A 27,992-nucleotide genomic window follows, 5' to 3' on the forward strand; every position below is an offset into this window, starting at 1 on the left:
CCTGCCCGAGTGCAGAGGAATTAGGGGTTTGCCACCCCTAGGCACTGAGGGCGCTGTCTTCCTACTGAGCAGGGGGGGGGGGCTCAGGTCAGCCAGCGGGGGGAGCAGAAGCTCCAAGCCACAGCCCCAGGGTTTCCTGCCGTAGTCCCAGGGCTCAGACTGGTGGCATTTCTTTTCTCCTGACTCTTGCATTAATGAAGAAAAACCTGCAGTAATCTCAGGGTTCAATGGAGCAGCAAAGTGAAAAGCTGCAGTAATCTGGGATGAGGAGGGGGAGGCAGCAGAAGGAGAGTAAAGATTTAAGAAGGGTGCAGGGTATGGAGAAAAGAGGGGGAGCTCTCCCTGATCAGCGCCTTGTTGATTTTGATGCATAACAAAGGCATTTCCTGACTCCTCATAAGAACATAAGAAGCTGCCATACAGGGTCAGACCAAGGGTCCATCAAGCCCAGCATCCTGTTTCCAACAGAGGCCAAACCAGGCCACAAGAACCTGGCAAGTACCCAAGGTCCCTCCTATTTGTATTGAGTGGTTTGACCTCTTTGTAGGCTGCAGGCCGCAGGGACTGTTTTGTGCCTCCGTACAGTGCTGTGTACATCCTCTGGCGCTGGCGAAATGTCTCGCAGCAGCAGGAGGACGAGGAGCGGGGAGCGAGGAGGCGGAGGAGCAGAGCGCGGCGAGAGAGGCGGGGGGTGGAGCAGGGCGCGAGAAGGACGGGGGAGGGGAGGAGGAGGAGAGGGGTGGGGATGGGGGAGGAGCAGAGAGCGAGGAGAAAGACAGGGAGAGGAGGAGCAGAGCGCGAGGAGAGGGGCGGGGAAGAGCGGAGCGCGAGGAGAGAGAAGGGCGGGGACGGGGGGAGGAGCAGAGCGCGAGGAGAGAGGCGGGGACAGGAGGAGGGGCAGAGCGCGAGGAGAGGGGCGGGAATGGGGAGGAGCAGAGTGCGAGGAGAGGGGCGGGGGAGGAGCGAGGCGAGAGGAGAGGGGCGAAGGAGAGGACCGCGAGGAGAGGGGCGGGGACGGGGGGAGGAGCAGAGCGCGAGGAAAGGGGCGGGGGCAGGAGGAGGGGCAGAGCGCGAGGAGAGGGGCGGGGACAGGAGGAGGGGCAGAGCGCGAGGAGAGGGGCGGGGACGGGGGGAGGAGCAGAGCGCGAGGAGAGGGGCGGGGTCAGGAGGAGGGGCAGAGCGCGAGGAGAGGGGCGGGGACAGGAGGAGGGGCAGAGCGCGAGGAGAGGGGCGGGGACAGGAGGAGGGGCAGAGCGCGAGGAGAGGGGCGGGGACAGGAGGAGGGGCAGAGCGCGAGGAGAGGGGCGGGGACAGGAGGAGGGGCAGAGCGCGAGGAGAGGGGCGGGGGAGGAGCAGGTGCACAGTGCGGCTGGGCCGTGGCCATGGAAACAGGGCGCGAGCTTTGCGAGGCTGTGCGCGCGGCGGCGAGAGGCAATGCAAGCAGCATGTAAGGCAGGTAGCGGCGCCTGAGGGAGAATAAAGGAAGGGGGTCGGGGGCTCCCGGCAGGACGGGGCTTCTCGCATGCCCTGCGCGCGCGGGACCGAGGAGGCTGCCGGAGTGAAGAGCATCTCCCCCGCACGCTGCCCAGTCCCCACCAGTAACTGAGCCTGGGCCAGCGCTCAGGGATTAAACTGGTAAGGGATGGCGTTGCCTTTGTGCTGGGGTGGGAGCCCCGGAGACCGCGCGCGGGCTGGGAGGTTGCTCTCCCCAGCGAGGGAGCGGCTTCTCCCCGCCTCTTACTCTGCTGGGGCTTTGGCTGCGGCTCTGCTTCACTCTCCTCCTTTGCCTTCGCAGGATTTGCCCCGTGGTCTCCTGAAGACTGCCCCGTCCTAATACCCCCGCCCCGGGCCGGGGGGCATCATGCTGCCCGGCTCCATCCAGATCTCCGGGGAGACGCTGTCGGGCGCCGAGGTGAAGGACATCTGCGAGAGCCTGCGGGAGGACTCGGTGCGGCTGCTGTCCCTGCGCGGCTGCCACCTCTCCGAGCGCGACTTCAGCCGCCTCTGCCGGGGCCTGGCGCAGTCGCGCTCCCTCGTGCAGCTCAACCTCAACCTGGGCGTCCTGGCCAGCATCAGCCGGGTCAAGCAGCTGGCCGAGGCCCTGGGCAGCAACAGGGCCCTCCAGTCCTTGTTGTGAGTCCTCCAGCGCATGGGGGGGAGCAGCCCAGGGAAATAAACCAACATGGACCCGGGGGGGGGGGGGGGGTCCTGCAGGGAGAAGCTCAGCCACACCGAGGGGGTGACTTCATGCCCAGCTGCCCCGACGCTGCAGCCACCCTCCAGCACCACTGCACGCCTTTTCACTGGCTCCCCACCCCTCAGCACATTTTTATTCTTTAACCTGATTAGTTTTTATTTCCTCTTCTTTTTTCCTACCACCAGTATAAATAAAATAAGTAGAGCAGCTGGTTAAACATTGTCATGTTCACATTTGAGTTTGGCCTTGCCTGTCTCGTCTTCCACATGTTGGGGGACTGGAGGATGTCGTCAGCAGAGCGACGTGAGCGACACCTCAAGTTTCCAGGGCCGGCGGATGATGGGCCACACTGTTCTCGCTTGCTCCCCCCAGGGCCAGACCTCTTGAGAATTTCAGGAGTCTCCTCCGGCTTCTGCCTCAGGGATCGGCTTTATCTGAGGGACCTTGGCCAAAATAAAAAAAAAGTCGGTGCTCAGTCTTGAACAGCAAAATTCAGCTCAGTGAGAACACAGGCGCCACTCCCCTCCAGCAAAGAGGAAGGGAAGTTGCACCCCCTGGCCCTGAGCTGTGCAACAACTGCAGCCATCGACACCCAACAAGGGCAAAGCCGCACGGGCGTGGAGGCCGATGCCCTCTGCTGAATCGCTCTTTCGCCAGCACCAGGATGCATCTTCCGACGCCAAACAAGGCAGAGGGGAACTTTGCCTGCAAAGCAGAAACCGCCTTTGCCGGAGTCGCTTCCGCTTCCAGAACCCGATCGTTGAAGTTCGGTGTGCGAGTTAGAGTGAGGAGATTTTCGCGGCCCGTGGCATCGAGGGAAGCTCTGCACCTGCTCTCAGCTTTTCTGAGCTCCGAGAGAGCTTTTCTGTCTCGGCACCACGGGATGACTTCACCCTCTTGTGTGGCTCAGTTGTCCTGCTGCTTCCTCTGCTATAGATCCGTGGCTGTCATGAGGCAGGGATTTTTGGGGGGGGGGGGGGGGGGGGGGGGGGGGGTCCTGATGGTGACTGTACCATGGGAGGCCTTTTCCTCTTCCCATATTTTCACTTTTCTGTGGTAACTGAATTTTCCATTTGACTGCACAAGATGTGATAAGGAGCTGGAGGAAGGTCTCTTTCCTCTTTAGAGCTAAACACATGCCGAGGATCTCAGTGCTATTTCCGCTACATACCACAGATCAGACCAGACGCTTGGATTTTGCCTCCCTGCCAGCAGATGGAGACAGAGAGCATCTCACTGACACTGTACAGAACTCTGAGGTGCCACCTGCAGTCCCTCAGTATTTCTCTGTCTCCCGCAGATGGTAGAGGTGCCACCTGCAGTCCCTCAGTATTTCTCTGTCTCCCGCAGATGGTAGAGGTGCCACCTGCAGTCCCTCAGTATTTCTCTGTCTCCAGCAGATGGTAGATGCTGTAAAACCTGCAGCCTGGAGAGAGAGAGAAAAAAAAAGATTGTAAGAGTTCTTCATCCTCCCAGGGGATTGTGAGTTCCTGGCGGGGCCACCCCCTCTGGTTTGAGGCGGGCGAGCAGGGGGGTTGGTGACCCTTCTTAACTTGTCCGGAGGTTCTGTGGGGTGGACACCTGTGGTGTGGGTCCCTCACTCCCTCACAAAGAAGCAAGGAGACCGGCTGACAGCTCTGAGCAGCAAAGTGGAGGAGCAGGGAATTATTTCTTCTTTGCTAATTGCTGGCACTGGCTCTTACGGTAAAGTTTGATTAAAAAAAAAAGAAAAGGTCTGACTTTTTCGGTTTGCTTGCTTTAGCGTTTGAGTTCTGTGGCGGTCGGTGAGCGTTGCACCTGACGAAGGCGAATTCCGGGAGCGGCCTATGTTGGATTTTCAGCACGCAGCTCCGGGCCACGCATTGCAGGTCATGGCGCGTGCGTGTTGGGGATTGGGCGCAAGGCTTAACCACGAGGGTTTGTGCTCCGGGTGCATGGCAGGAGGGGAAGGCACTTCGGGAGTTCCTCCTTCACACTCCCAAGTCTGCCGTTGCACCGCGGCTGCTCAGGGCCGCATTGGACACAGATTTATTTTCAGCGCGGGAATGGCGGCCATTTTGTGTTGCGGGGCAGGGCTGTCAGGGGCACTGGGGGAAGCAGGGAGGTTCTCCAAGGCTATCTCCTGCGGTTGCCAGCTCTGCGGTGGACCAGGGTGATTCAGAGATGGAGGATTTTCCTCTGAATCTGGGTGACAGATAGGGATTCTGATGAATCCCAGCCTTTTTCAGCAGATTTTGTTCTCCTGCTGCACAAGGCCCGATTTTTTTCACTTACCCATGGCCGACCCCGACCACGAGGCAGCCCCTGCCGGCCTCCGTTGAACCGAGACGCTGACTACATCCGTCTCACCTTCCTCCGCCTCCGAGGGGCACGCCGACCACGTTCAGTCAATCAGGGGTCAGCCCTGATTGGCCTTTAAATTTGATGATCTCCCGGACTGAGCCCTCTTCCTCCGGACGCAGCACGGCAGAGCAGTGAAGCAGGGCCTGCGCGATCGGCGCCGGAGACCCGCCGGGGTAAGGCCCGATTTTTTCACTTACCCACGGCCGCCTCCGACCCCGACCACGAGGCAGCCCCTGCCGGCCTCCGTTGAACCGAGACGCTGACGACATCCGTCTCACCTTCCTCCGCCTCAGAGGGGCACGCCGACCACGTTCAGCCAATCAGGGGACAGCCCTGATTAGCCTCCTAATTTAAATTGAGAGACACCCAGGCGCCGCGCGCCTAAGGAGCACGACAAAGGAGCCTGCTCCTTTGTGCGCTCCTTAGTGCACTCCCTTTGTGCACTCCCTATATGTGGGACCCGTTCCTCCAATAGGAGGCCAGAAACAGAGCAAAGGAACCGATGCCACCCAACTAGCATACTAGCATTCTAACTATCAACCTAGTCTCGGAGCCCGGAAATATAATAGTCCACGATTTAATTGTTGTGACCGTCCTGACCAGAATCATCCCAGCAACCGGTCAGACAAACCACTCAAGCTTACAGAGGACAGAGCACTCTTCCAGCTGAACCAACAAACTTACAAACACCTTTCAGCAATTCATCCAAACATCTACTCATACAGACCGACACCTTCTTTCACCCATCCTCAGACATCTCTTGAATTCCTACAGACTCACACCATTGGGCCTCCAAACCCAGACCCAATCAAGCGCATCTCAAAACAAACCTCCACCAGAACCACTCTCACCATGCTCACATATAACATCCCAATCATCCACAACCAAAGGAGAACCCCCTTAACTAACTTCACCAACATCATACAAAAAAGAATCATCCCTATCATGACATCACCATTGAACCAACTTCTAGGCCTCACGCTACTCTTAGTAACCCTCATCAATGCGCAATCCTTAACTAAGAAGACACACATCCTCAATGATTACCTCTTGGACAGCAACCCAGACATCTGTGCCATCACAGAAACCTGGTTAAAAAACTCGGACATTGCCTTAACCAACCAACTACCAATTCAGACATACGACATCTTCACCTTCCATAGACTCAAAAAAAGAGGAGGCGGACTTCTAGCCACTAAGAAAGAACTCAGATTGACCGCACATACAATCAAGACAGAATCCAAATTAGAATTGGGTCTAGTCAAATCTAAACACCTACAAATTCTGTTAGTCTACGCTCCCCCGGGAGTTCTAGAAACGGACCCATCACCCCTCGTAGAATCCATCGTGAAACATATTAATTCAGACCTCCCAACAATGATTATGGGGGATTTCAACCTCCACACAAATGCAATACCTCGCTCTACCAACTGTGAAGCTCTCCTCACCACCCTCGGCGCGATGGGATTCACTCAGACCATCAACAGCCCCACGCATAAAGCTGGTCACACCCTGGATCAAATTTTCATCAATTCTAATTTCACCTGCACAATAGAACCTTCCTGTACCCCAATCCCTTGGTCAGATCATTTCTTGATAGAATCTTCCTTTTCCACACACAAACAGACACACACCTCTCCACACACCTCTACCATTCAATTCAGGAAAGCATGTCCATCTGACATACTCAGCGATCAGCTATCCAAAGAACTCTCTAACCTAGACCTAGCTAATCCTGACTCAGCCCTATCCTCCTGGCAAAAGATTACAGAAACAGTCGCAAACAAATGGTGCCCAATAATCTCCAAATCACTCAACCCAACAAAAAAGGGAAACCAACCTTGGTTCTGCTCGGAACTGAAACAGATGAAACAGGACTTACGCCAGAAAGAAAATAGATGGCGCAAAACCCCTAACAAAACAACCCTCTCAACATACAAGGGATTCTTAAATCACTACAGGACCGCCATTCTACAGAAAAAAAAGGAATACTATGCAAACAAAATACACCATTTTCAGTATGATGCCCAGGCCCTATTTGCTTACGTATCACAAATCACTAAATCGACCTCACCACCTATTCCAGATGAACAAGCTCTCTCCAAAGCTATATTTTATTTTATTTATTTTTAATTTTTATATACCGGAATTCCTGTATACAATACAAATCAATCCGGTTTACAAGTAACGAAAAGGTTGCCCTGGTCTGGGAGGTTAGACCGGGGTTTTTTTTATTACATGGAACATTGAACAATAACAATCAGCCATTGAACCTTATTACAACTATTTAACCTTATTACAATGAACATTGAAAGTAATAATAATTATATTTAACAAATTTAACAATTAACAAAACCTTAACCGTGTAATGAATAGTATGTGTGAGTTCATCTTTTTACAAGGAATTTTAGTATCGAATATGGTCTGCAAAAAGCGGCTATATAAAGGTGAATAACGACTGTTAAATAGACATGAGAATAAGTAAGTGCGGGTATGAAATTAAGTGTCAATGTGTTAGTGACACCCTGCAGTGGTTGGATTTGAGAGTCAGGAGGAGGTGCCTAGTTACACTCTGGGAATTGGAACGCTTGCCTGAAAAGCCAGGTTTTTAACCTTTTTTTAAACGCTGGTAGATTGGGTTCGAGTCGAAGGTCTGGTGGGAGCGCATTCCATTGGTGTGGTCCCGCAGTGGAGAGTGCTCTTTTTCTTAGTGTTGATTTGGCCGGAGCTGCGACTAATGTGCCTTTGTAGGCGCTTCTGATGGGTCTGGCAGATGAGTGTGGACGAAGTTGGGTTTGTAGAGATATAGGTGCGTCGTTATGAATTGCTTTATGAATGATGGTTAATGTTTTATATAGGATTCTCTGTTTGATGGGTAGCCAGTGGAGGTTGCTCAAGATAGGGGTAATATGGTCTCTTTTATTAGTGTTAGTTAGGATTCTGGCTGCGGCATTTTGTACTATCTGTAGGGGTTTGATGCTGATGGCGGGAAGGCCCAGTAAGATTGAGTTGCAGTAGTCAAGTTTCGAAAAAATAATGGATTGAAGAACGAGACGAAAGTCATTGAAGTGAAGGAGTGGCTTTAGTTTCTTTAGGACTTGTAGTTTAAAGAAGCAATCCCTGGTGGTTGTGTTTATGAATTTTTTTAGGTTAAGTTGGTTGTCAAGCCATGCTCCTAGATTCCTGACGTCGGCAGAGAGCTCCATGTTAAAAGATGTGGTTTGTGTCAGGCTGGGTGTGTGGGTGTTCGGGTTGTGTGAGATCAGTAGCAACTCTGTTTTGCTAGAGTTTAGAATCAGGTTCAGACTGGAAAGTAGTTGTTTAATTGGTTGAAGACAATTCTCCCAGTAGGCGAAGGTTTTTTGAATAGATTCTGTAATGGGGATGAGGATCTGGATGTCGTCTGCATAGAGGTAATGAGTAAGTTTGAGTTGTGATAGCAGATGGCAGAGGGGGAGGAGGTAGACGTTGAATAGGGTGGGAGAGAGGGATGAACCTTGAGGTACGCCTTGATCTGATAGGATGGGGGCAGATTCCTTGTTATTAATTCTGACCTTGTAAAACCTGTTAGATAGGAACGATTTGAACCAACTGAGAGCTGTGCCTTTTATTCCTATGTTTGATAGTTGATCTAGGAGTTGTGGGTGATTTACCGTGTCGAACGCTGAGGATAGGTCTAAAAGGACCAGTAAGAATGACTGTTTTTTCTCCAGGTTCAAAAGTAAATTATCAGTGAGAGAGAGCAAAAGTGACTCTGTACTTTGTGATTTTCGAAAACCATATTGTGCCGGGGAAAGAATGTTATGCTCCTCGAGATATTCGGACAGTTGTTTATTTACGGCTTTTTCCATCAGTTTGGAGATCAGGGGCAGGTTTGCAATGGAAACTCGCTTCTTTCTTCCAACAGAAGATCTTAAATACCCTCGCTTCTTTCTTCCAACAGAAGATGTTAAATACCCTCGCCCTCCTTCCTACAAATACAACTCCCCTCAAGTCAGGCGAGAATTCCAATTCTCTAAATAGACCCAAATTTGACTATTTCAAATCAATCTCCACCAAAGAGATAGAATCCCTTCTAAAAAGACAGAAACCATCTAGCCATCCGGCTGATAATATTCCATCGAGACTCCTGCTTCTCATCCCAAACTTGATCTCAGGACCTCTGACCAGCATCATAAACAGCCTCCTAACCCAAGGAAGCTACCCAGACATCCTAAAAACCGCTTCACTCAAGCCCCTCCTCAAGAAACACAATTTAGACCCAAATGTACCAGCAAATTTCAGACCCATCTCTAACCTCCCATTCGTCGCTAAACTAACGGAGAAACTGGTAAACACACAGCTTTCTGACTATCTGGAAGACCACAAGATCTTACACCCTTCGCAATATGGTTTCCGTAAATCACGCAACACTGAAACCCTCCTCATTTCACTAACAGACCATATTATTATGGGGTTAGACAAAGGACACTCCTTCTTACTAGTCCTATTAGACATATCGGCGGCTTTCGACACCGTCAATCACACCATCCTGTTGGATCGCCTAGCAGATATCGGCATCTCCGGATCTGCTTACAACTGGTTCAAGTCCTTCCTCAGCAATAGGACTTACAAAGTCAAAATCAACAATAAAGAGTCACCCCTAACAAAATCTAATCTTGGCGTACCACAAGGATCTTCTTTATCCCCAACCCTCTTCAACATATACCTCCTCCCCCTCAGCCAACTGTTAACAGATCTCAACCTAATTCATTATCTGTACGCAGACGACGTACAGATTCTAATCCCCATAACAGAATCAATCTCAAAAGCGCTCACCCATTGGAATAACTGCCTACTATCCATCACCAATCTACTCAACAGCTTAAAGTTGGTCCTCAACGCCTCTAAGACAGAGCTTCTCCTCATCTCCTCAAATGATAACAATATCTCCCAACCATCACCACTCAACTCTCACATCACATGTAAGCAGGTTAGAGATCTTGGGGTGATTTTAGACAATCGACTAAACCTAAGGAAAATGGTCAACACAACAACTAAAGATTGCTTCTACAGATTACAGGTCCTAAAACGACTTAAACCACTCTTATTCTTCCATGACTTCAGGACAGTCCTCCAAGCGCTACTGTTCGCCAAAATAGACTACTACAGCGCCCTTCTACTAGGACTCCCCAAATCCACTACCAAACCTCTGCAGATGATACAAAATGCGGCAGCAAGATTGTTGACCAGTACCAGCCGCTGCGAACACATCTCACCCATACTCAGGAACCTACACTGGTTCCCAGTAAATTTCAGAATTCTATACAAATCAATCACCTTAATCCACAAAACCATCCATCATCAACTTCATCTTGACCTGGAAATACCATTCAAACTCCACTCCTCTAACAGACCAACTAGAGATATTTACAAAGGCACTCTAAATGTTCCCCCCACTAAAGCCACACGCCTTGCTACGACCAAAGACAGAGCCTTTTCGATAGCAGGCCCATCTATCTGGAATAGCATCCCATCAAATCTCAGACTGGAGCCTTGCCTTTTAACTTTCAGAAAAAGACTTAAAACCTGGCTCTTTCACCAAGCCTTCCCTGAACCACCAGACAATTACTAGTTGGCCTTCATTCCTACCCGGTCTGGCACTCCGTTTCTCAAAGAAAAAATGGACTCTGAGACTTTCAGGTTAAAGCACCGTTCTTAAGTTTTTTAACTTGTACACTCTATGGTAACAATACTTTTACCGGCCTTTCTTCTTTCCAGCTTGTTGCAAGCTTCCAAGTTCTCTCCCCCTGTTGATTGTAACTTTGACTTATTCCTACTTATTGTTATCTTTCGTTTACGTGAATTGTTACTCTAGTTTTTCCCTTTGTTAAACTGTAAACCGATCCGATACGGCAATTTACTATGAAGGTCGGTATAAAAAACTGTTAAATAAAATAAATAAGGCATATTTAGTCAGGAAAGCTACAGGAATTCACTCTGGTTCTGGGGGCTTGATCCGCAGTTGAGTCCTGGGCAGTGGGGAGATCCAAGTCCTGGCCTTCTTTCGCCAGGTGGCACTGATGACGCTGAGGATCCTGATGCGGCGTCAGGGGAATCCCCGGTACTGGGCACGTTTCCAGAGGCCATGGATGGGGACTCAGCGGAAGTTCCCGTAGCTGAGGGAGATGATCTGAAGAGAGGAACTCTGGCCTTTGATTCAGCAGGTAATTCAAGAGCTGGGAATCAAGATGTCCCAAGAGGAGTCTGACTTGGAAGGAGCTGATCCCGTGTTGGATGGTTTGCATGGTCCAGCGAAGGCTTTTCCTTTCTACAAATCAGTGAAGAAGTTGGTAGTTTGGGAGTGGGACATGCCATAGTCTGGCTTGAAGGTTGGCAGAGCTATGGCGAAGCTTTATCCATTCCCGGAGGAGACTTTGCAGCGCTCCCTAAAGTCGATGCCTCGGTGTCAGCAGTCACCAAAAGACTCTGCAGCCTTGAGGGATTACAGGATCACAAGCTGGAACTTAACCTCAAAAGGATTTGTTAGGTTTCGGCCCTAGATTTTTTTCCTGTTCGGGCTAGGTTTTGAGACAGAAGGTTTCGCCAAGCTAGAGGTTCTGGGAGTCCTCAGAAACAGACCGCAGTCAAAACTCAGACCTGGGGTCAGTCCTTTCAAGAATGTCCCGGGACAACTCTGACACAGGTAGGGGGGAGTGAAGTCCTTGCAATGACGTGGAGCTAATCCACTCTTCGATTCTAGCTGTCAGAGGGTGTCTGGTGTGTGGGCCAAAATTACCATGGACCAGTGCGTCTTAAGTATGGTAAAAGACAGCTGTGTGGTAGAATTTGTTCGTCCCATTTGAGACGCTTACATCGTGTCCCCTTGCACTCCTCTCGCCAAGCAGGTACCAGTTGAGGGGACGGAGGACCACTTAAAGCAACTGGGAGTTATAGCACTGGTTACGGGATAGGAACAGCGTTCAGGGAGGTACTTCATCTATTTCATGATGCCGAAGAAAGAGGGGTCGTTTCGCCCAGTTCTGGTCTTGAAGAAGGTGAATGTGGCCCTCAAAATACCGTGTTTTCACATAGAGGCTCTCAGATCAGTCATTGCAGCAGTGCGCAGAGAAGAGTTTTTGGCCTCTCTGCATGTAGCCATCCGGCAGGAGCATCAGCATTTTCTGAGGTTTTTACTCAATGCACAATTAAACTCTGGAATTTGTTGCCAGAGGATGTGGTTAGTGCAGTTAGTATAGCTGGGTTTAAAAAAGGATTGGTTAAGTTCTTGGAGGAGAAGTCCATTACCTGCTATTAATCAAGTTTACTTAGGAAATCGCCACTGCTATTAATTGCATCAGTAGCATGGGATCTTCTTAGTTTTTGGGTAATTGCCAGGTTCTTATGGCCTGGATTGGCCTCTGTTGGAAACAGGATGCTGGGCTTGATGGACCCTTGGTCTGACCCAGTATGGCATTTTCTTATGTTCTTATGATCCTAGGGGAGCATTTTTAGCTTCGAGACCTTCCGTTCAGGTTGGCAACGGCTTTGAGATGGGAGGGAGTGCTGGTGCAACCATACCTGGACAGCTGGCTCATCTGTGCAAAGTCGGCTGTCATTGCAGAAAGTGTTGCAGCGGTTGCAGTCTTTAGGCCGAGTAGTGAGTATCAAAGGGCTCATTTCAACACACAGAAGGGGAGAGTATTCCTCATGGAGGAGGGGATGTTAAATTTGCAGGGGCAGGTTCATCACCTGTTGGAGCTGTCTGTGCCCAGAGCATAGGACAATTTGCAAGTCCTGGGTTCTATGGCTTCGATGTTGGCCTTGGTGCCTTGGGCATTCGCTCATATGCGGCCTCTGCAGAGGGCTCTTCTCTCCTGGTGGAATCCGTTGACAGAGGATATTCATCGTCCCCTTCTGCTCAAGGTGGAAGGCAGGGACAGTCTTTTGTGGTGGCTTCTTCTGGCCAAAATGGAACGGGGGGGGGGGGGGGGGGTGGAGTTGGAAATTCCAGATTGAGTGATTCTAACCACCAATGCTAGCCTTTCAGGCTGGGGAGCAGTGTGTCAGGATCAGTTGGCGCAGGGCCAGTGGTCGAGGAAAGAGGCTTCTTGGTCTATCAATCGATTGGAGACGAGAGTGGTGCAGTACGCTTTGCGTGGTTTTCTGCCGCGATTGTGCAGTCGTCAGGTGAGAGTCCTATCAGAAAATGCAACGGCGATGGCTTACATCAGCCGACAGGGAGAACCCAAGACTCGGGTGGTGACTCAGGAGGCCCAGGAGTTGATTCTCTGGGCAGAGCAGCACTTGGAGAGAATAGCAGCGTCTCACATTGCCAGGGTGGACAATGTTCAGGTGGATTTTCTTAGTCTGAGGACTTTAGACCCCGGAGATTGGGAACTGTTAGAGATGGCAATATGGCTCATTTTGCAACAGATGGGACTCTTCTCAGATGGACCTCATGGCGACCAGGCAAAACGCCAAGGCATTTTGTTTTTACAGGTGACAAAGAGAACATGGGGCATAGGGCATCGATGTTCTTGTTCTGCCATGGCCTCAAGGGATTTTCTTCAAGCTACTGTATCACATATTTTGACTTTTCTTCAGGAGGGTTGGTCAAGGTTCTGGCCTTTAACTCTCCGAGGGTACAGCTAGCAGCTTTGAGCTGTTTCCAAGGTAAGGTGCAGGGTTATTCTTTGTCTACTCATCCGGATGTCATACGTTTCTTCAGGGAGCAAAGAATTTGTGTCCTCCAGTGAGGAAGGCTTGTCTGTCTTGGAATCTTAATCTGGTGCTTAGAAGCTTGTGTGAGGCTCCATTTGAACCACTGAGGGGGAACAACCTTAAAGGACTTGACTCTTAAGTTGGTCTTCCTGGTGGCTATTTTTTCGGCCAGGAGGATTTCAGAGCTCCAGGCTTTGTCATGCGGAGATCCGTTTCTGCAGAATTCAGAAGCTCGGGTATCTCTACGCAAGGTGCCCTTTCTTTTGCCAAAGGTGGTTTGAGGGTTCCATGTTAATCAGACTGTGGAACTTCCTGCCTTTCCAGATGTGGATTCCTCTGCACTGCATGCAAGAGAACTTAGACTCTTAGTGAAGTGTGTATTATTAAAGTATATGTAAGTCATTAATGAATTTCGTAGATCAGATCATCTTTTTGTTTTGTGGAGTGGCCCAAAGGAGGCTTGTCAAGCTTCCAAACCTACAATTACGCGTTGGCTCAAAGAGGCGATTGGTTCGACAAATATATCTAAGGGTCGGCCAGTGCTTGAGGGTTTGAAGGCTCACTCGACACATTCTCAGGTGACCTCTTGGGCCGAGGCTCAGCAGGAGATTTGTAGGGCGGCTACTTGGAAGTCGCTGCTCACTTTCACCAGACAATATCACTTGGATGTCTGGGCTCCGACTCCCATGGGTTTTGGTGAGAGTGTTCTGCGATAGGGACTCTCCAGGTCCCACCCAGGGTAGGGGAGCTTAGGTACATTCCAGGAGTCTGGACTGATCTGGGTATAAAACAGGAAAGGAAAATTGGTTCTTACCTGGTAATTTTCTTTCCTCTAGTACCACAAATCAGACCAGAGACCCACCCATTGGGGAATGGGAGAGTCGGCCACTCATTCTGATAGTTTGTATGTAATGCAGAGTTGTTAATAGTTCTCTATGCTGTTTGTTTTCCTTAAATTCTGGGACAGAGTTTCCAGTTGGTTACAACATCACCCATCCTTCTGTTTGTTGGGGGAGTTGGCTGTTACATTTTTTCGGTGTTTGTCATCTTGACTTGGGCTCAGGTTAATATGGAGGGATGGCAGATGGCCCACTTGGTTAAGTGGCAGTGTCAGTAAAACTTTCTATGTCTCCATCTGCTAGCAGGGATGCAAAACCCAAGAGTCTGGACCGATCTGTGGTACTACAGGAATGAAAATTATCAGGTAAGAACCAATTTTCCTATATCTTGTCTCCCAGCCTCCATGGAAGTCCCCTAACGGACGCTGGCCTGGCCCTCCTGAACCCTGCCCTCTCCACACACCCTTCCTTGGTTTCACTTGACCTTGGAGACTGCATGCTGGGAGATGAAGGGATTAACCTCATCTGTGGGCTACTCCCACCTGATGGAGCCAAATCAGGTAAGTGAAAGGCTGCTCTGGGTGAGTATATGAGCTGGGGAGGAGAGGGTGTAGGGATATGTGCTGGGGAGGAGAGGATCCAGGTTTAGAGGTATGAGCTGGGGGAGAGACAGTGTAGGGTAGAGGATGTATGAGTTGGGGAGGAGAGGGTACAGGGTGAAGGGTTTGAGCTGAGGAGGAAAGGGTGCAGGGTGTAAGAACATGCCATGCTGGGTCAGACCAAGGGTCCATCAAGCCCAGCATCCTGTTTCCAACAGTGGCCAATCTAGGCCATAAGAACCTGGCAAGTACCCAAACACTAAGTCTATCCCATGCTACTGTTGCTAGAAATAGCAGTGGCTCTCAATGTAATTAATAGCAGGTAATGGACGTCTCCTCCAAGAACTTATCCAATCCTTTTTTAAACCCAGCTACACTAACTGCACTAACCACATCCTCTGGTAACAAATTCCAGAGTTTAATAAGAACATAAGAATATATGAGTTGGAAAGAGGGTGTAGGGATATGAGGTGGAGAAGAAAGGGTGCAGAGTGTAAGGGTATTATTGTGGGAGATGGAGCTGGATGTGGGGTTTTGAGCTGGGGAGAGAGGGTGTAGGATGTAAGAGTTTAACAGCGTAGAGGGTGTGGGTGTAAGAGCTGGGGGAGATACAGTGTAGGGTATAGGATATAAGAGTTGGGGAAGAGAGGGTACAGGGTGTGGGTGTATAAGCTGGTAGAGGGGATGTTGAGTGTTGGTGTGTGCGATGGGGAAGATGGTGCTGGGTGTGAGTTATGTGTACTTGGGGATGGTGGGTGTTGGGGTGCGTATGAGCTGGGGAGAGGGTGTAGGATGTAAGAGTTGGAGGACAGAGGGTGCAGGGTGTAGGATGTAAAAGTTGAACGTACAGGGTGTGGGTGTATAAGCTGGTAGGGTGTTGAGTGTTGTGTGTGCACTGGGGTGCTGGATTTGAGTTATGTGTACTTGGGGATAGTGTGTGTTGGGGTCTGTATGAGCTGGGGGAGAGGGAGCTGGATGTGGGGTTATGAGCTGGGGAGAGGGTGTAGGATATAAAAGTTGGGGAAGAGAGGGTACAGGGTGTGGGTGTATGAACTGGTAGAGAGGGTGTTGAGTGTTGTGTGTGCGCTGGGGGAAATGGTGCTAGGTGTGAGTTATGTGTACTTGGGGATAGTGGATGTTGGGATGTGTATAAGCTGGGGGAGAGGCAGCATTGAGTGGGGAGGAGGATGCTGGGTGGGGGTGCAAACATGGAGAGAAAAGCTGGGTAGGGGTGTAGGGCATTGAGGGTGTATAAGCTGGAAGAGAGGAGATGATGGGTGGGGTGTATAGGTTGGGGATGATGGGTTGCTGAGTGGGGTGAGAGCTTGGAGAGGGGGTGCTGAGTGGTGGTGTATGAGATTGGGGAGACTGTGTGCTGGGTATGAGTGACTTGGTGTGTGTTTTACGGGTGCACAGCTGGGTTCGTTGTTATATAACATACTCACCTCACTTTTGAATGTCTCTCTATTCTATTAAGGGCTGAAAGAGTTAACACTCAGTGCCAATACAGCAGTCACATCAAAGGGCTGGGCACGGCTTGCCATCGCACTGGCTCACAGCTCACAGATCCGAGTTCTAAACTTGGACTACAACCCGTTAGGTAACACACCAGCACTCTGTCCATGTGTACTGTGACGTCACTGGTAGGCACACCTTCTGCGTGGGTCCCATGCTGGTGTAATCTCTCTTCCATTCGCAGGTGATCACATTGCTGGAATGTTGGCTGTTGCTGTCTCTTCCAGTCGAACGCTGGAGGTTTTAGACCTGGAAGGGACTGGCCTTACTAACCAGTCAGCACAGGTGAGAACCCTCTGAAATGATCACCCTACGGCGGCGGCTGCTGCTGCTCCCACCCCCATGCTAGCATGAATATTGACAGCGCTGTGCTCTGGTGACTTGTTTTAAAATTGGTCTCTAGGGTCAGTGTCCATCTCCCATCCAGTCATGCTGCTTATCCACTTGACCATGCTAAGGTGCAATGGCATGGTGTCGCACTCTGGTGACAAACTGAGACCTGGAGGAGCTCCTTTGGTTCTCATGCAGATGGATCCAGGAAGCTTGCGTGACACCAAGATGAAAATCTTTTCCATTTAAAAGTGTGAGTTCTTCTAATTGAAGACTTCCTGGTGGAAATCATAGTACCCTCCACTTCCTTGGACAGTGACAGCGATGAGACTAGCGAGCGCTCAACATCCATGTGGTTATTGAGAGAGAGAAGGTTCAGATGACATAGAAGACAACTCTTGAGTTAGCAAAGTCAGATCAGATCCCAGAGGGATTGCAGGGCTGATTGATAATCTAACGAGGTAAGAGAACCACACTTGTCTGGGTCACGCTGGAGCAATGAGGATCAGGTGTGTACATTGTTCTTGCTACCAGTATACAGAAGAAAAGCATCCGGAGAGTATATGAACTTGCTTTGAAGAATGGAACAGAATTTTTCTGCTTTCCTACTGTCCTCTAATGTGAAAAGGTCAATTGACGGGTGACCCCAGAGATCAAAGAACCTGCTTCCCACTATATGAGCTGGAGATCACTTGTGGGGATGAAATACTTTGAGGCGATCTGCCAATGTGTGGGAGATCCCATGAAGGTTGCTTATAGGAGTGCTCTGTGGCTGCAAGCCCAGTCCCAGACTCTTAGGGATTCCTGGCGCAGAGTTCATGACCCTGTGTCCCTTGCTTGTTTGTGTACAACACTGCCACTTGGTTGTCGGTTTGGATCAGAATACTCTTTCCCTGAAGGAGAAGCAGAAATACTCTCAGTGCATGCCTGATTGCTCATAGCTCCAGGAAATTGACCTAAGACAGATGCTCTGCTAACAACCAGACTCCTTGGGTTCAGAAAGAGCCTGCATGTGCACCCAATCCCTTGTGGATGAATCCATTGCCAATGTTTCTTGAGGGGTAGAAGCCAAAGGGGAGCTCCTGTCTCCGGGACATATGGGCCTAGCCTAACCTGAAGAGAACTCTTCATAGCTGCTGTGACCCTCACCGAGAGCGAAGAGGGATGAAGCAACTCATCTCACTGAGCGCAGAGGCCCAACTGAAGTATCCATCTGTTGAGATAGGTCATGGGAGCCACGTTCACTGCTGCCACCATGTGCCCCAGGATAACCAGATGTTCTCGAGCTAGAACTAGATCCTGTTGTAATATGGTCAGGGTCAAGGCTCAAAGGCAGAATGCCCACTCCGACAGAGGAATGCCTTCTCCTCCAGGGAGTCTTTTTATGCCCCGATGAACTTGATTCTTTGGGTAGGAACAAAGAAAGGCTCGTGTTGCCAGATCCCGGCCCCAGGTCTGACAGAATCGGAGCTGGAGGAAACTGCCAGGCCCAGAGAAAAAAACAGAAAGACAGGCTGGATCTTCTCCGATGACAGGTACCCGGACAGATAGCGTGGAGCATGGGCAGATGGAGTGGGCTTTCAGTAAAAATGAGGAGAGCGGTGTCCAACATGCCCACTGGCAGTGGAGTTTAGCTAGGGATGTGGAGGATGTAGAGAAGGGGGGAGTGGGGAATTAAGAGTGGGCATGTCAGGAAAAAGAAACACAGTAGAGCCATAGGAAGCAAAGAACATAAGATTTGGTCGTAAGCTGAGGTAAGTGGACTCTTTTTTGGTGAGGTAAACTGATGTGATCATTCTAGCCCACTGGTGGAAGGCGTGCAGAGTAGCAGCAGGTCATGGTGTCCTGGAGTATCCACAGCCAAGGCAACTGAAGAAGTACAGAGGAGTTGCAACCTCCCCCGTACCTGTCACACCGCCCCACAATGTCACAAACTGCCTGTGTCCCTGATCACCCCCTCTCTATTATATTCTGAGACAGGCTTGTCTGCTTTTCATGTTGTGTCTCAGATCCTCCTGGACATGGTGGAGAATTACCCCACAGCCCTGAGAAACCTCATTCTCGCAGAGAACAACATCAGCGGGGAACTCCAGCAGCAGATCTGCGACCTGCTGTCCGAGGGGGAGGAGGAGAACAGTGAGACGCAAGAGAAAGACGGGCAAACCAAGGGGAGGAAATCCTGGATCCCACAGCGCAGTAAGAAAGGTAAATCCCCAGGTGCTGAGGGGGAGTGGCCTGGATCTCACAGCACAGCAAGAAAGGTAAATCCCCAGGTGCTCAAGGGGAGCGGCGTGGATCCCACAGCGCAGTAAGAAAGGTAAATCCCCAGGTGCTCAGGGGGAGCGGCGTGGATCCCACAGCGCAGTAAGAAAGGTAAATCCCCAGGTGCTCAGGGGGAGCGGCGTGGATCCCACAGCGCCGTAAGAAAGGTAAATCCCCAGGTGCTCAGGGGGAGCGGCGTGGATCCCACAGCGCAGTAAGAAAGGTAAATCCCCAGGTGCTCAGGGGGAGTGGCCTGGATCTCACAGCACAGCAAGAAAGGTAAATCCCCAGGTGCTCAGGGGGAGTGGCCTGGATACCACAGCGCAGTAAGAAAGGTAAATCCCCAGGTGCTCAGGGGGAGCGGCGTGGATCCCACAGCGCAGTAAGAAAGGTAAATCCCCAGGTGCTCAGGGGGAGCGGCGTGGATCCCACAGCGCAGTAAGAAAGGTAAATCCCCAGGTGCTGAGGGGGAGTGGCCTGGATCTCACAGCGCAGCAAGAAAGGTAAATCCCCAGGTGCTCAGGGGGAGTGGCCTGGATCCCACAGCGCAATAAGAAAGGTAAATCCCCAGGTACTCAGGGGGAGTGGCCTGGATCTCAGCACAGTAAGACATTAAATCCCCTGGTTCTGGGGGGGGAGCAGCCTGGATCTCTCAGCACAGTAAGACAGTAATCCCCAGGTGCTGGAGGGGAGTGACCTGATCTCATAGCGCAGTAAGACATTAAATCCCCAGGTGCTGGAGGGAGCAGCCTGGATCTCAAAGCGCAGTAAGACAAATTGCCAGGTGCTGGAACAGGGGAGCAGCCTGATCTCATAGTGCAGTAAGACAGTAAATCCCCAGGTGCTGGTGGGGGGAGTGGCCTGGATATCATGGTGCAGTAAGACAGTAAATCACCAGGTGCTGAAGCAGGGGAGCGGCCTGGATCTCACCGCAGTAAGACATTAAATCCCAGTTTCTTAGCATCCAGACAAATGAATCCAGCACAAGTGGGTTATGCACCTCTACCAGCAGATGGAGACAAAACAAACCGATGTCACAGTATATATATACCCCTGCAATGACATCAGTCTGCCAGTATTCTCCGTCTCCCAGTAGATGGTGGACGTGCAACTCCCTACTGGGGATTGCTTCATTTTGAGAAAGGAGGATTAAGGAAATAAATTCACTCCGCTCTCCTGCAGTGATAACAAATGGTCCATCCCCCAGTCGAGAATTCCTGAGGTGATTTCCGTGGTCCCTCAGATGAATGTCTTGGTCCAGTAGCTGGTTTTCAGCCAGCATGGACTTAGCTGCTTAAGCAGCTGAAAGGCAGCGGGTGCAGGAAGCTGAGCGTGGCAGTGACGCACATGCCCTGTCACCCCACAGCCAGAGACAGTCTCTGTACTCAGCCAGGTAAGGCTGAGCTCCAGTACATTTAAAAAAAAAATGTAATGTACAGAGTCTTAGAAGGAGGCTTTTGTTGCATAGGGCTTCCTCCTTCCCCCAGTCTCCATGCTTGGTGAGCTGTTCCGACATTCGTCCCACTCCATGGGAGGTCGAAGGACGTGGGCAGCCTGGCAGGTTGAGCACCTCCTTAGGCTAGGTCCCACTCTGAGGCTTTATCTCTGCGCACCACGTGGTAGGCTGCAATGGTATTTCGCGCGCCTTCTCAGCGCCTTCTCAGGCTGCCCTCTACACGATTATTGGTTTGGTGTAGCATCTAGCTGTGTGTCCAGGTTGTGGCCAGTTTATGGCCACACAGTCGGGCCTTATAGTTTGGGCATCCAAGTTATGCGGCACCATAATGGCTGCACGCTCCCCTGTGTACTTAGTTTTTGGGGAGTTTATCTTTGGGACGCTTAAGTCTTGGACACCTAGTTAGGCGCCTAGGTGGGAGTTGCCTAAGTGTTAGATGCCTAATTTTTGGGCGCCTAAGTTGGAAGTATATAAAACCAGTTCAATGCAGGCCTCCAGCCACCGCACAACAGTGTCGGCCATAATGACGCCTATACCTAAGAAGCCTAAGTGCCTTTCTCTTTGCACTGTCTGTCATATCAGGGCATCTCAGCCAGTAGTGCCCGCTAAATTGTGCCAGTGCTGTTTGGAGGCTCAGGGAGAATTATCTTCCTCTGATTTCACTAAACCTGGTTCTTCCCAGCCGGATGTAGGTCTGGGTAAAGATGACTCTGTTGGGGTGCCTGATTTTGGACCTCCCCTAACTGATTCCTTAGCAGAGAATGGTAGCTCAGTGAGTATCCCTCAGGTGCCTCCTGGTTTGGATACTTTACTTTTTCATGGGCAGAATTTTTGATGGGGTTGCAATCTTTTCTTCAGGCACTGTCTTCAACCCTATCCAATGCTCCAAGAGCAGAGGCGCAGGTAGGACCTTACCTGGACCTTCTGTTAAGCGCCAGAGTACTCCTAGAGTGGCAGTGGGACTTCCTGATAGAGATCTGGATGGCACGGATAATGGTACTAATCCTGATTCTCTTGAGGATGTGAAATTCCTCCAGGTTTAGAACCATATAGAACTATGCTATGGTTCTTTCATAGAGATGAACTGCCAGCTCTGATCTCCCCGACCTTGAAAATGCTCAAGGTTCCTGGGGCAGATTCCAGGTCTGAGCCAAAGAGAAATCCCATTTTGGTTTCCTTGCACAAAGCCTCTTGTTTTTCCCTGTGATGGAGACCATTTAAGAATTAATTGATCTTGAATGGGCACCCCAGAGGCTAATTTCAAAGGGGTTTTGGAAGACCTGTATCCTCTGGATCCAGTGGTAAGAGAATGCTTACGTTTTCCTAAGGTAGATGTACTTGTGTGTGCAGTCTCCAAGCGGACCACTGTTCCCGTGGAAGGAGGAGCGGCCTTGAAGGATGCTTATGATGAAAAGATAGTCTGTCCTTAAGCATTTGAAGCAGTGATAATGACCTTGCAGATTGCCTCTCTTATTCCTTGGGAGCTCTCTCTTGTTTGCTTCTCTCCCAGGTGATTGATGACTCGGGGGTAAGCTCCAGGGCAGTTATGGAACCAACAGCTGCTACCTTCTTGGCTGTTATTTGGTCCGCACTTCAGCCAGAGGAGTGGCTCCTATAGTAGCGGCCAGGCATCAGTTATGGTTGAGAAATTGATCAGCTCATGTGACCTCCAAGGCTAACCTCAACATATTGCCCTTTAACAACTTGCTTTTATTTGGGAGTGAGTTGGAGGAACTGGCCAGTAAGTGGGGTGAATTTCCAGTTCCTAGTTTGCCGGAGGATAAGAAGCAGATGCAGTGCTCCTTTAATATGAGAAGTCGTGCTTGAGGATCCAGACATTTGACCCTATAGAGAAGTGACCTTTCGGAGGACTCAACCTTTCAGTAGGTCTCATTACTTTCATCCCAGACAATCCAGAAGGGGTTCAGGCTCGGTTAGTGGCACCTCCCCAAGCCTCCCAATGAAGGTTTGCCGACCCACCCCCAGGAACAGGAGATAGGGGGACGTCTCTCTCTCTTTTATCAGAAATGGGTCAAAATCACATCAGATCAGTGGGTCCTGGAAGTGATATGAGAAGGATATGCGATGGAGCTTTGCAGTGATCCTCGAGACGTGTTCATGGTGTCTCCCTGCTACTCACCGCAGAAGAAGCAGGCAGTGTAGAGTACATTGGCAAGACTCCTCAGTCTGAGGGCTGTGGTTCCAGTGCCCACATCTCAAGAAAATACGGGGCAATATTCCATTTATTTCGCCATGCCAAAGAAGGAGGGTTCCTTTTGTCCCATCCTGGAACTCAAAGGTGTCAACCGTCATCTGCAGGTGAAATATTTTCGCATGGAATCCTTGCATTTGGTTATAATAATCGTGCAGTCAGAGGAATTTCTGACCTCCCTGGATCTGTCTGAAGTGTAACTTCACATTCCCATCCGACTAGAACATTAATGCTTTCTGCGGTTTGCAGTTCTGGGTCGCCACTTTCAGTTTCGGGTGCTGCTTTTTGGTCTGGCCACCGCTTCCAAAACCTTTTCCAAGGTAATGGTAGTTGTTGCAGCAGAGTTGAGAGAGGATGGAATCCTAGTACACCCATAATTGGACGACTGGCTTATTTGAGCCAAGTCTCCGGAAAAGAGCTGCCTGGTGACTCAAAATTGATTTCCCTGTTGCAGGAGCTCTTGGCTGGGTGGTGAACCTAGCCAAGAGCAGTCTTCAGCCTACTCAGTCACTGGAATATCTTGGGGTGCGGTTTGACACGAAGCAGGAAAAGTTGTTCCTGCTGGAATCTTGAATTCAGAAGTTGCTAGCTCAATTCCATCTCTTGTTGAACATTCTGCACCCAACCTTATGGTCTTACCTGCAGGTACTTGCCTTTCATGGTGGCAACCCTGGAAGTAGTACTGTGGGCGAGGACAAATATGCATCCTCTTCAGCATTCCCTGCTGTCAGTGGAACCTGCAGACTCAGCCCTATTCAATTTGGCTCTACCTGCCAATGGAGGTCTCCTCCCAACTGCAGTGGATCCTGCAGGCAGATCATCTATGGAAGGGAGTTTCCCTAACCCCACCAGAATGGCTAGTACTGACAACGAATGCGAGTCTCCTTGGTTGGGGAGCTCACTGTCAACTACTGACAGCACAAGGGCGCTGGAGTGTAGAAGAGTCTCTCTGGAACATCAGTTGGGTGGAAGCTGGGGTGGTCCGGCTGGCATGTTTACAGTTCGGCGACAGGCTGCAGGGTCAATTGATCCAAATAATGTCGGGCACTGCAATGACTATGGCTGACATCAATTGACAGGGAGGTACCAAGAGCCAACAAGAGTCACAGGAAATAGATCAACTTATGGAATGGGCAGAGGTGCATCTCCAGATGATCTCAGCCTTGCACATTGCAGGCAAAGACAATGTAAGAGCAGACTTTCTCAGCAGGGAGAGTCTGGACCCAGGAGAGTGGGTATTGTCAGTCAAGGCGTTTCAGCGGATTCTGGATCGCTGGGGGTCTCCCGTTCCTAGACCTGTTGGCGATTTTGTGCAGTGCGCAAGTTCCATGTTTGATCAGCTGCAGGAGGAAGTTATTAGGGATCGATGCCCTTGTGCAGGAGTGGCCAGAAGACAAGTTGCTGTATGCCTTTCCTCCAGGGCCTATGTTAGGCAGGCTGATTCAAAGGATTGAACGCCCAGAGGGATGGTGCTCTTGCTTGCTCTAGATTGGCCCAGGAGACTGTGGTATGCAGATCTGTGAAGGCTTCTGGTGGATCTTCTTCTTCGACTTCCAGTGCACAGGAACCTGTTGCAGAAGGGAGCTGTTCTTCACAAACATCAGACTCAATTTTGTCTTATGGTATAGCCCTTGAATGAGCTTGCTTGTTGAAATGTGGATACTCTTGCGGCAATGATTTCTACCTTGCTAAGAGCTAGAAAGTTCTCCACTCCCTTGGCCTATGTGCGGATTTGGAGAGTGTTTGAGGCCTGGTGGGAGGATCGAGGTGCTTTTCCTTTCTTGGTCAAGATTCCGCTCATTTTGGAATTTTTTCAGGATGGCTTGAATAAAGGCTTGGCGCTCAATTCCTTAAAGGTACAAATAGTGGCTCTTGCCTGTTTCAGGGGTCAGGTAAATGGTGGATCCTTGTCGGCTCATCATGATGTGGCCTGTTTCCTGAACGGAGTTGAAACATCTTCGTCCTCCATTGCAGTTTCCGGTGCCCCTATGGAGTCTTAATTTGGTGTTGGATTTTTTGGCAGACCTCTACATGATCAATGAGAGAAATACTGGTTCCAGTAGAAGCAACTCAAATAATGAGTTTATAGCTAGTTCAGTTATTATGCCTTACTTCTTTGTGTGCTATTTCCTGAATACAGTTTTTCTTATTAATGATATACTAACTAACCTCCTTTCACTCAGTGCATAGTTAAGCTCTGGAATTCATTGCCAGAGGATGTGGTTACGGCACTTAGTGTAACTGGTTTGAAAAAAGGTTTAGATATGTTCCTAGAGGAAAAATATATAAGCTATCAATTAATAAGCAATTATATTGAGATTTATTTAATGTTTGGGTACTTGCCAGGTACTTGTGACTTAGATTGGCCAGTGTTGGAAACAGGATACTGGATTTGATGGACCCTTGGTCTGATCCAGTATGGCATATCTTATGTATGTTTAGACCGCTATGTACTCTGTCCTTGTGGTTGCTGACCTTGAAAACAGTGTTCCTTGAGGCAATTTGTTCTGCGCGTAGGGTTTCCAAACTGCAGGCCTTGTCTTGCTGGGAGCCATTTCTTCAGGTGACTCCAGGGGTGGTACAGCTGTGTACTGTTTCTTCCTTTTTACCGAAGGTGTTCACTGACTTTCACGTGAATCAGTCCATCTCCCTGACCTCTCTGGACAGAGAGAGAGAGAGAGATGCAGAGGAGTATCGTCTGTTGCAACACTTGGATGTCAGGAGATATGTTGTCAGGTATCTGAGCCTTTGTGGAAGTCGTATCACCTGTTTGTCCTTCATGAAGGTACTGGACAGGGAGAGCCAGCCTCACGAGCTACAATAGTCCACTGGATTAAGGAGGTAGTGACGGCTGCATATGTGGATGCTGGGAAGCCGTTACCTAGTCAGGTTAGGGCTCAGGCAGTGTCATGGGCAGAGGTTAGATTGTTGTTTCCCCTCGATATCTGCTGAGCTGCGACATGGACCTTTTCCAGGTATTATTGTCTGGGTGTGCAAGCCCTGGAGGATGCAGCCTTTGCATGTGCAGTTTTGACAGGACTGCGGGCAGCCTCCCGCCCTATACAGGAGTAGCTTGGGTACGTCCCGCTGGTTCTGGATTCATCTGTCTGGATGCTAAGAAATGAGACATTACTACTTACCTGATAATTTCCTTTTCTTTAGGACAGTCAGATGAATCCTGCTTCCCGCCCTTGGCTGCTGAATAATTGCATATTGATCACCTGTGTGCCTACGTGGTACAGGGATTACTGATAAGTGTTAGTCCAGTCCCTAGACTAGTGTTATTACCTTCTTGTCTGAGCTCAGTGTTGCCTGTTGGCTGAGTATTGAAATGGTTTTCTGTTTTTTAATCAAGTTTTTGCTAGTCTGTCCAAGTTGCTTTTGAAGAGAATACTCTATTCAGCAACAGACCTCGTTCCCTCTATCCAGAAATCATCTACAACCCAGCGTCGAGGGAACTCCTTAATACATGGTCAATGTGCGGTGGCTTTTACCTAGGCCAACCCTTGATGTGCTTGTCCTGTTACTCAGCCACCGTAATTTATTCTTCAATGATTTTATTCAAAACTGCTGTTTTTTATTTTTTCTGTTTTTTAATTTTTATTTTTGTTTCCTGTGCTCCCTCTTGCTCTCTTCCTCTCCCCTGGGCGGATCTGGACCCATGTGAGTGGCATTAAGTGATTAATAGCCTTCCAGCTCATAGATAAATATTAACGAAGAAGTGAAAAACAGCGGGTGGGTCGGATAAGACACCGGGGGAGAGGAAGAGAGCAAGAAGGAGCACAGGAAACTAAAATAAAAATTAAAAAACAGAAAAAATAAAAAACAGCAGTTTTGAATAAATTACGGTGGCTGAGTAACAGGACAACCGTATCAAGGGTTGTCCTAGGTAAAAGCCACCGCACATTGACCATGTATTAAGGAGTTCCCTTTACGTTGTGTTGTAGATGATTTGAAGAGAATACTGGCAGGCTGATGTCACTGCAGGGGTCTATATATACTGTGACATCAGTTTACTCTGTCTCCATCTGCTGGTGGAGGTGCATAACCCACTTCTATGGATTGATCTGTGGTACTGCAGGTAAGAATCAAGTTTCCTGTAAAGCTCCATGTCCTGGTGGGAGGGGGGAGCAGCCCCCAGGTGCTGGGGAGAGAGGGCCTGGATCTTCCTCTGACCCTGTGTTTTCTCTCTCTCTCTCTCAGACCAGGTACCACAGGTGCTGCTGATGACATCTGGGCTGGGTGACAGCCTGCTTACTGAAACGGAGATGTGACACTGGGAATACAGAGTGTGTGTGTGTGGGTAAAGTTATGTACCTATGTATATGGATCTATTTTTGTGTGCGTGGAAATGCGTGTGGACCACACAGGCCCTGAAAGAGACCCCCCGTTCCTTTTATATAAGCCAGGACTGCTTCAGAGCAGCAATCCCCTCACTCCTTCCAGTCACTCTGCCATGGTGCCACTGGTTCTCTGTGCCCCCTCCTCTTCACACACTGGTGATTAGGGATTCACACAGTTTGGTGATTCTTTCTGACCTATTGACCCAGAGTTTTGCAAACTGAGGCTCTTCCTTTTTGTAAAAAGCAAAATACCATCCCCACTGCTAAACTGTAAAAAAAACATAGCCCCTAAAACTAGGACTCCCCAAATAATAATAATAATAACCTTTCCTGTGGCCCACAGCTGGGGGAGGGGAGGAGCTGCAGGATATCCACAACCTGGGCTTCTAATGTATGCAAATCTGTCTCATGCATATTCATTGCTGGCTGTGTGCCAAGGACGGGCGTGAGAACCACTGCTCTAAGCTGAGGTTGCTTGGTTCCAGGCCCCCAGGAAAAGGCTGAATCAGGCCTGGTTTTAACCCTCTGCATGCTGGGACTTTTAGTTTCTACAAGCCTATGAGTGGAAGGGGACAACCCCCATCCCTGGCTCAGCTTGCTCCTGGTGACCTGGGTACTTATGACAGTGTGACTGCAGGGCAGGGTCCCCTATCACTGTTACCCCAGAAATCCACGTGTAAGAGTGCGTTTGTCACATGATTAATCCGATGACTGTGCTTATTCAACGTCTGCAGGGGTAGCTAACTCTGGTTCTCAGAGCCATAAACAGGCCAGGTTTTGAGAATATCTGCAACGAGGATGCCTGAAATAGATTTGCGTACAATGGAGGCAATGCATGCAAATCTATCTCATGCATATTCATTGGGGCTATCCTGAAAACATGGTCTATGTGTGGCTGAGGACCAGAGTTGGCCATTCCTGAACTGCTGCATGCCTTCCTCCACAGAGGAGCACACCAGACTCATCGGGAATGCTACAGTCCCCCTTCTCTCATGCCACAGATGGAGATGTTATTTATTTAGAACAATGTGTATATTTGTTAACAAAGTCTATTTATATTTCTCTGAGTGATGCTAAAGGAAGAATATGTGAATGAAAATTTTATAAAGTTTCTGGAAATTAAAAATGTCTCTGATCATTACCTGGGGAGAACAGGGATTTGAAGTGCTGCAGTCAATATGTGCTGTGGGATG

At 49.8% G+C, this 27,992-nt stretch overlaps 1 protein-coding gene across 3 annotated transcripts; it reads left to right on the forward strand.

Annotated features, from left to right (window-relative positions):
- The first annotated feature begins 1,340 nt into the window (after nucleotides 1–1,340).
- On the forward strand, nucleotides 1,341–27,942 carry LRRC73 (leucine rich repeat containing 73). Of its 3 annotated transcripts, none has more exons than XM_029592840.1 (7): nucleotides 1,341–1,452; nucleotides 1,796–2,133; nucleotides 14,482–14,642; nucleotides 16,159–16,281; nucleotides 16,381–16,481; nucleotides 18,536–18,731; nucleotides 26,660–27,942. In XM_029592840.1, exons 2-7 carry the CDS (start codon nucleotides 1,862–1,864, stop codon nucleotides 26,728–26,730), a joined length of 924 nt encoding a protein of 307 aa, XP_029448700.1. In that variant the 5' UTR covers nucleotides 1,341–1,452; nucleotides 1,796–1,861; the 3' UTR covers nucleotides 26,731–27,942. The 3 variants fall into 3 exon arrangements, with proteins under 3 accessions (XP_029448700.1, XP_029448703.1, XP_029448702.1); XM_029592843.1 differs by having other exon boundaries at nucleotides 1,348–1,447; XM_029592842.1 differs by lacking the exon at nucleotides 1,341–1,452 and adding an exon at nucleotides 1,459–1,635.
- Nucleotides 27,943–27,992: the final 50 nt, after the last annotated feature.

This window comes from Rhinatrema bivittatum, chromosome 3, assembly GCF_901001135.1.
Source record: "Rhinatrema bivittatum chromosome 3, aRhiBiv1.1, whole genome shotgun sequence".
Lineage (NCBI taxonomy): Eukaryota > Metazoa > Chordata > Amphibia > Gymnophiona > Rhinatrematidae > Rhinatrema > Rhinatrema bivittatum.

Coding starts and splice junctions, on each gene's coding strand:
- LRRC73 (XM_029592840.1), top strand. CDS start 1,862: ATGCTGCCCGGCTCCATCCAGATCTCCGGGGAGACGCTGTCGGGCGCC. Junction 2,134..14,481: donor AGGGCCCTCCAGTCCTTGTT/GTGAGTCCTCCA, acceptor CTTGTCTCCCAG/CCTCCATGGAAGTCCCCTAA. Junction 16,282..16,380: donor CTTGGACTACAACCCGTTAG/GTAACACACCAG, acceptor TTCCATTCGCAG/GTGATCACATTGCTGGAATG.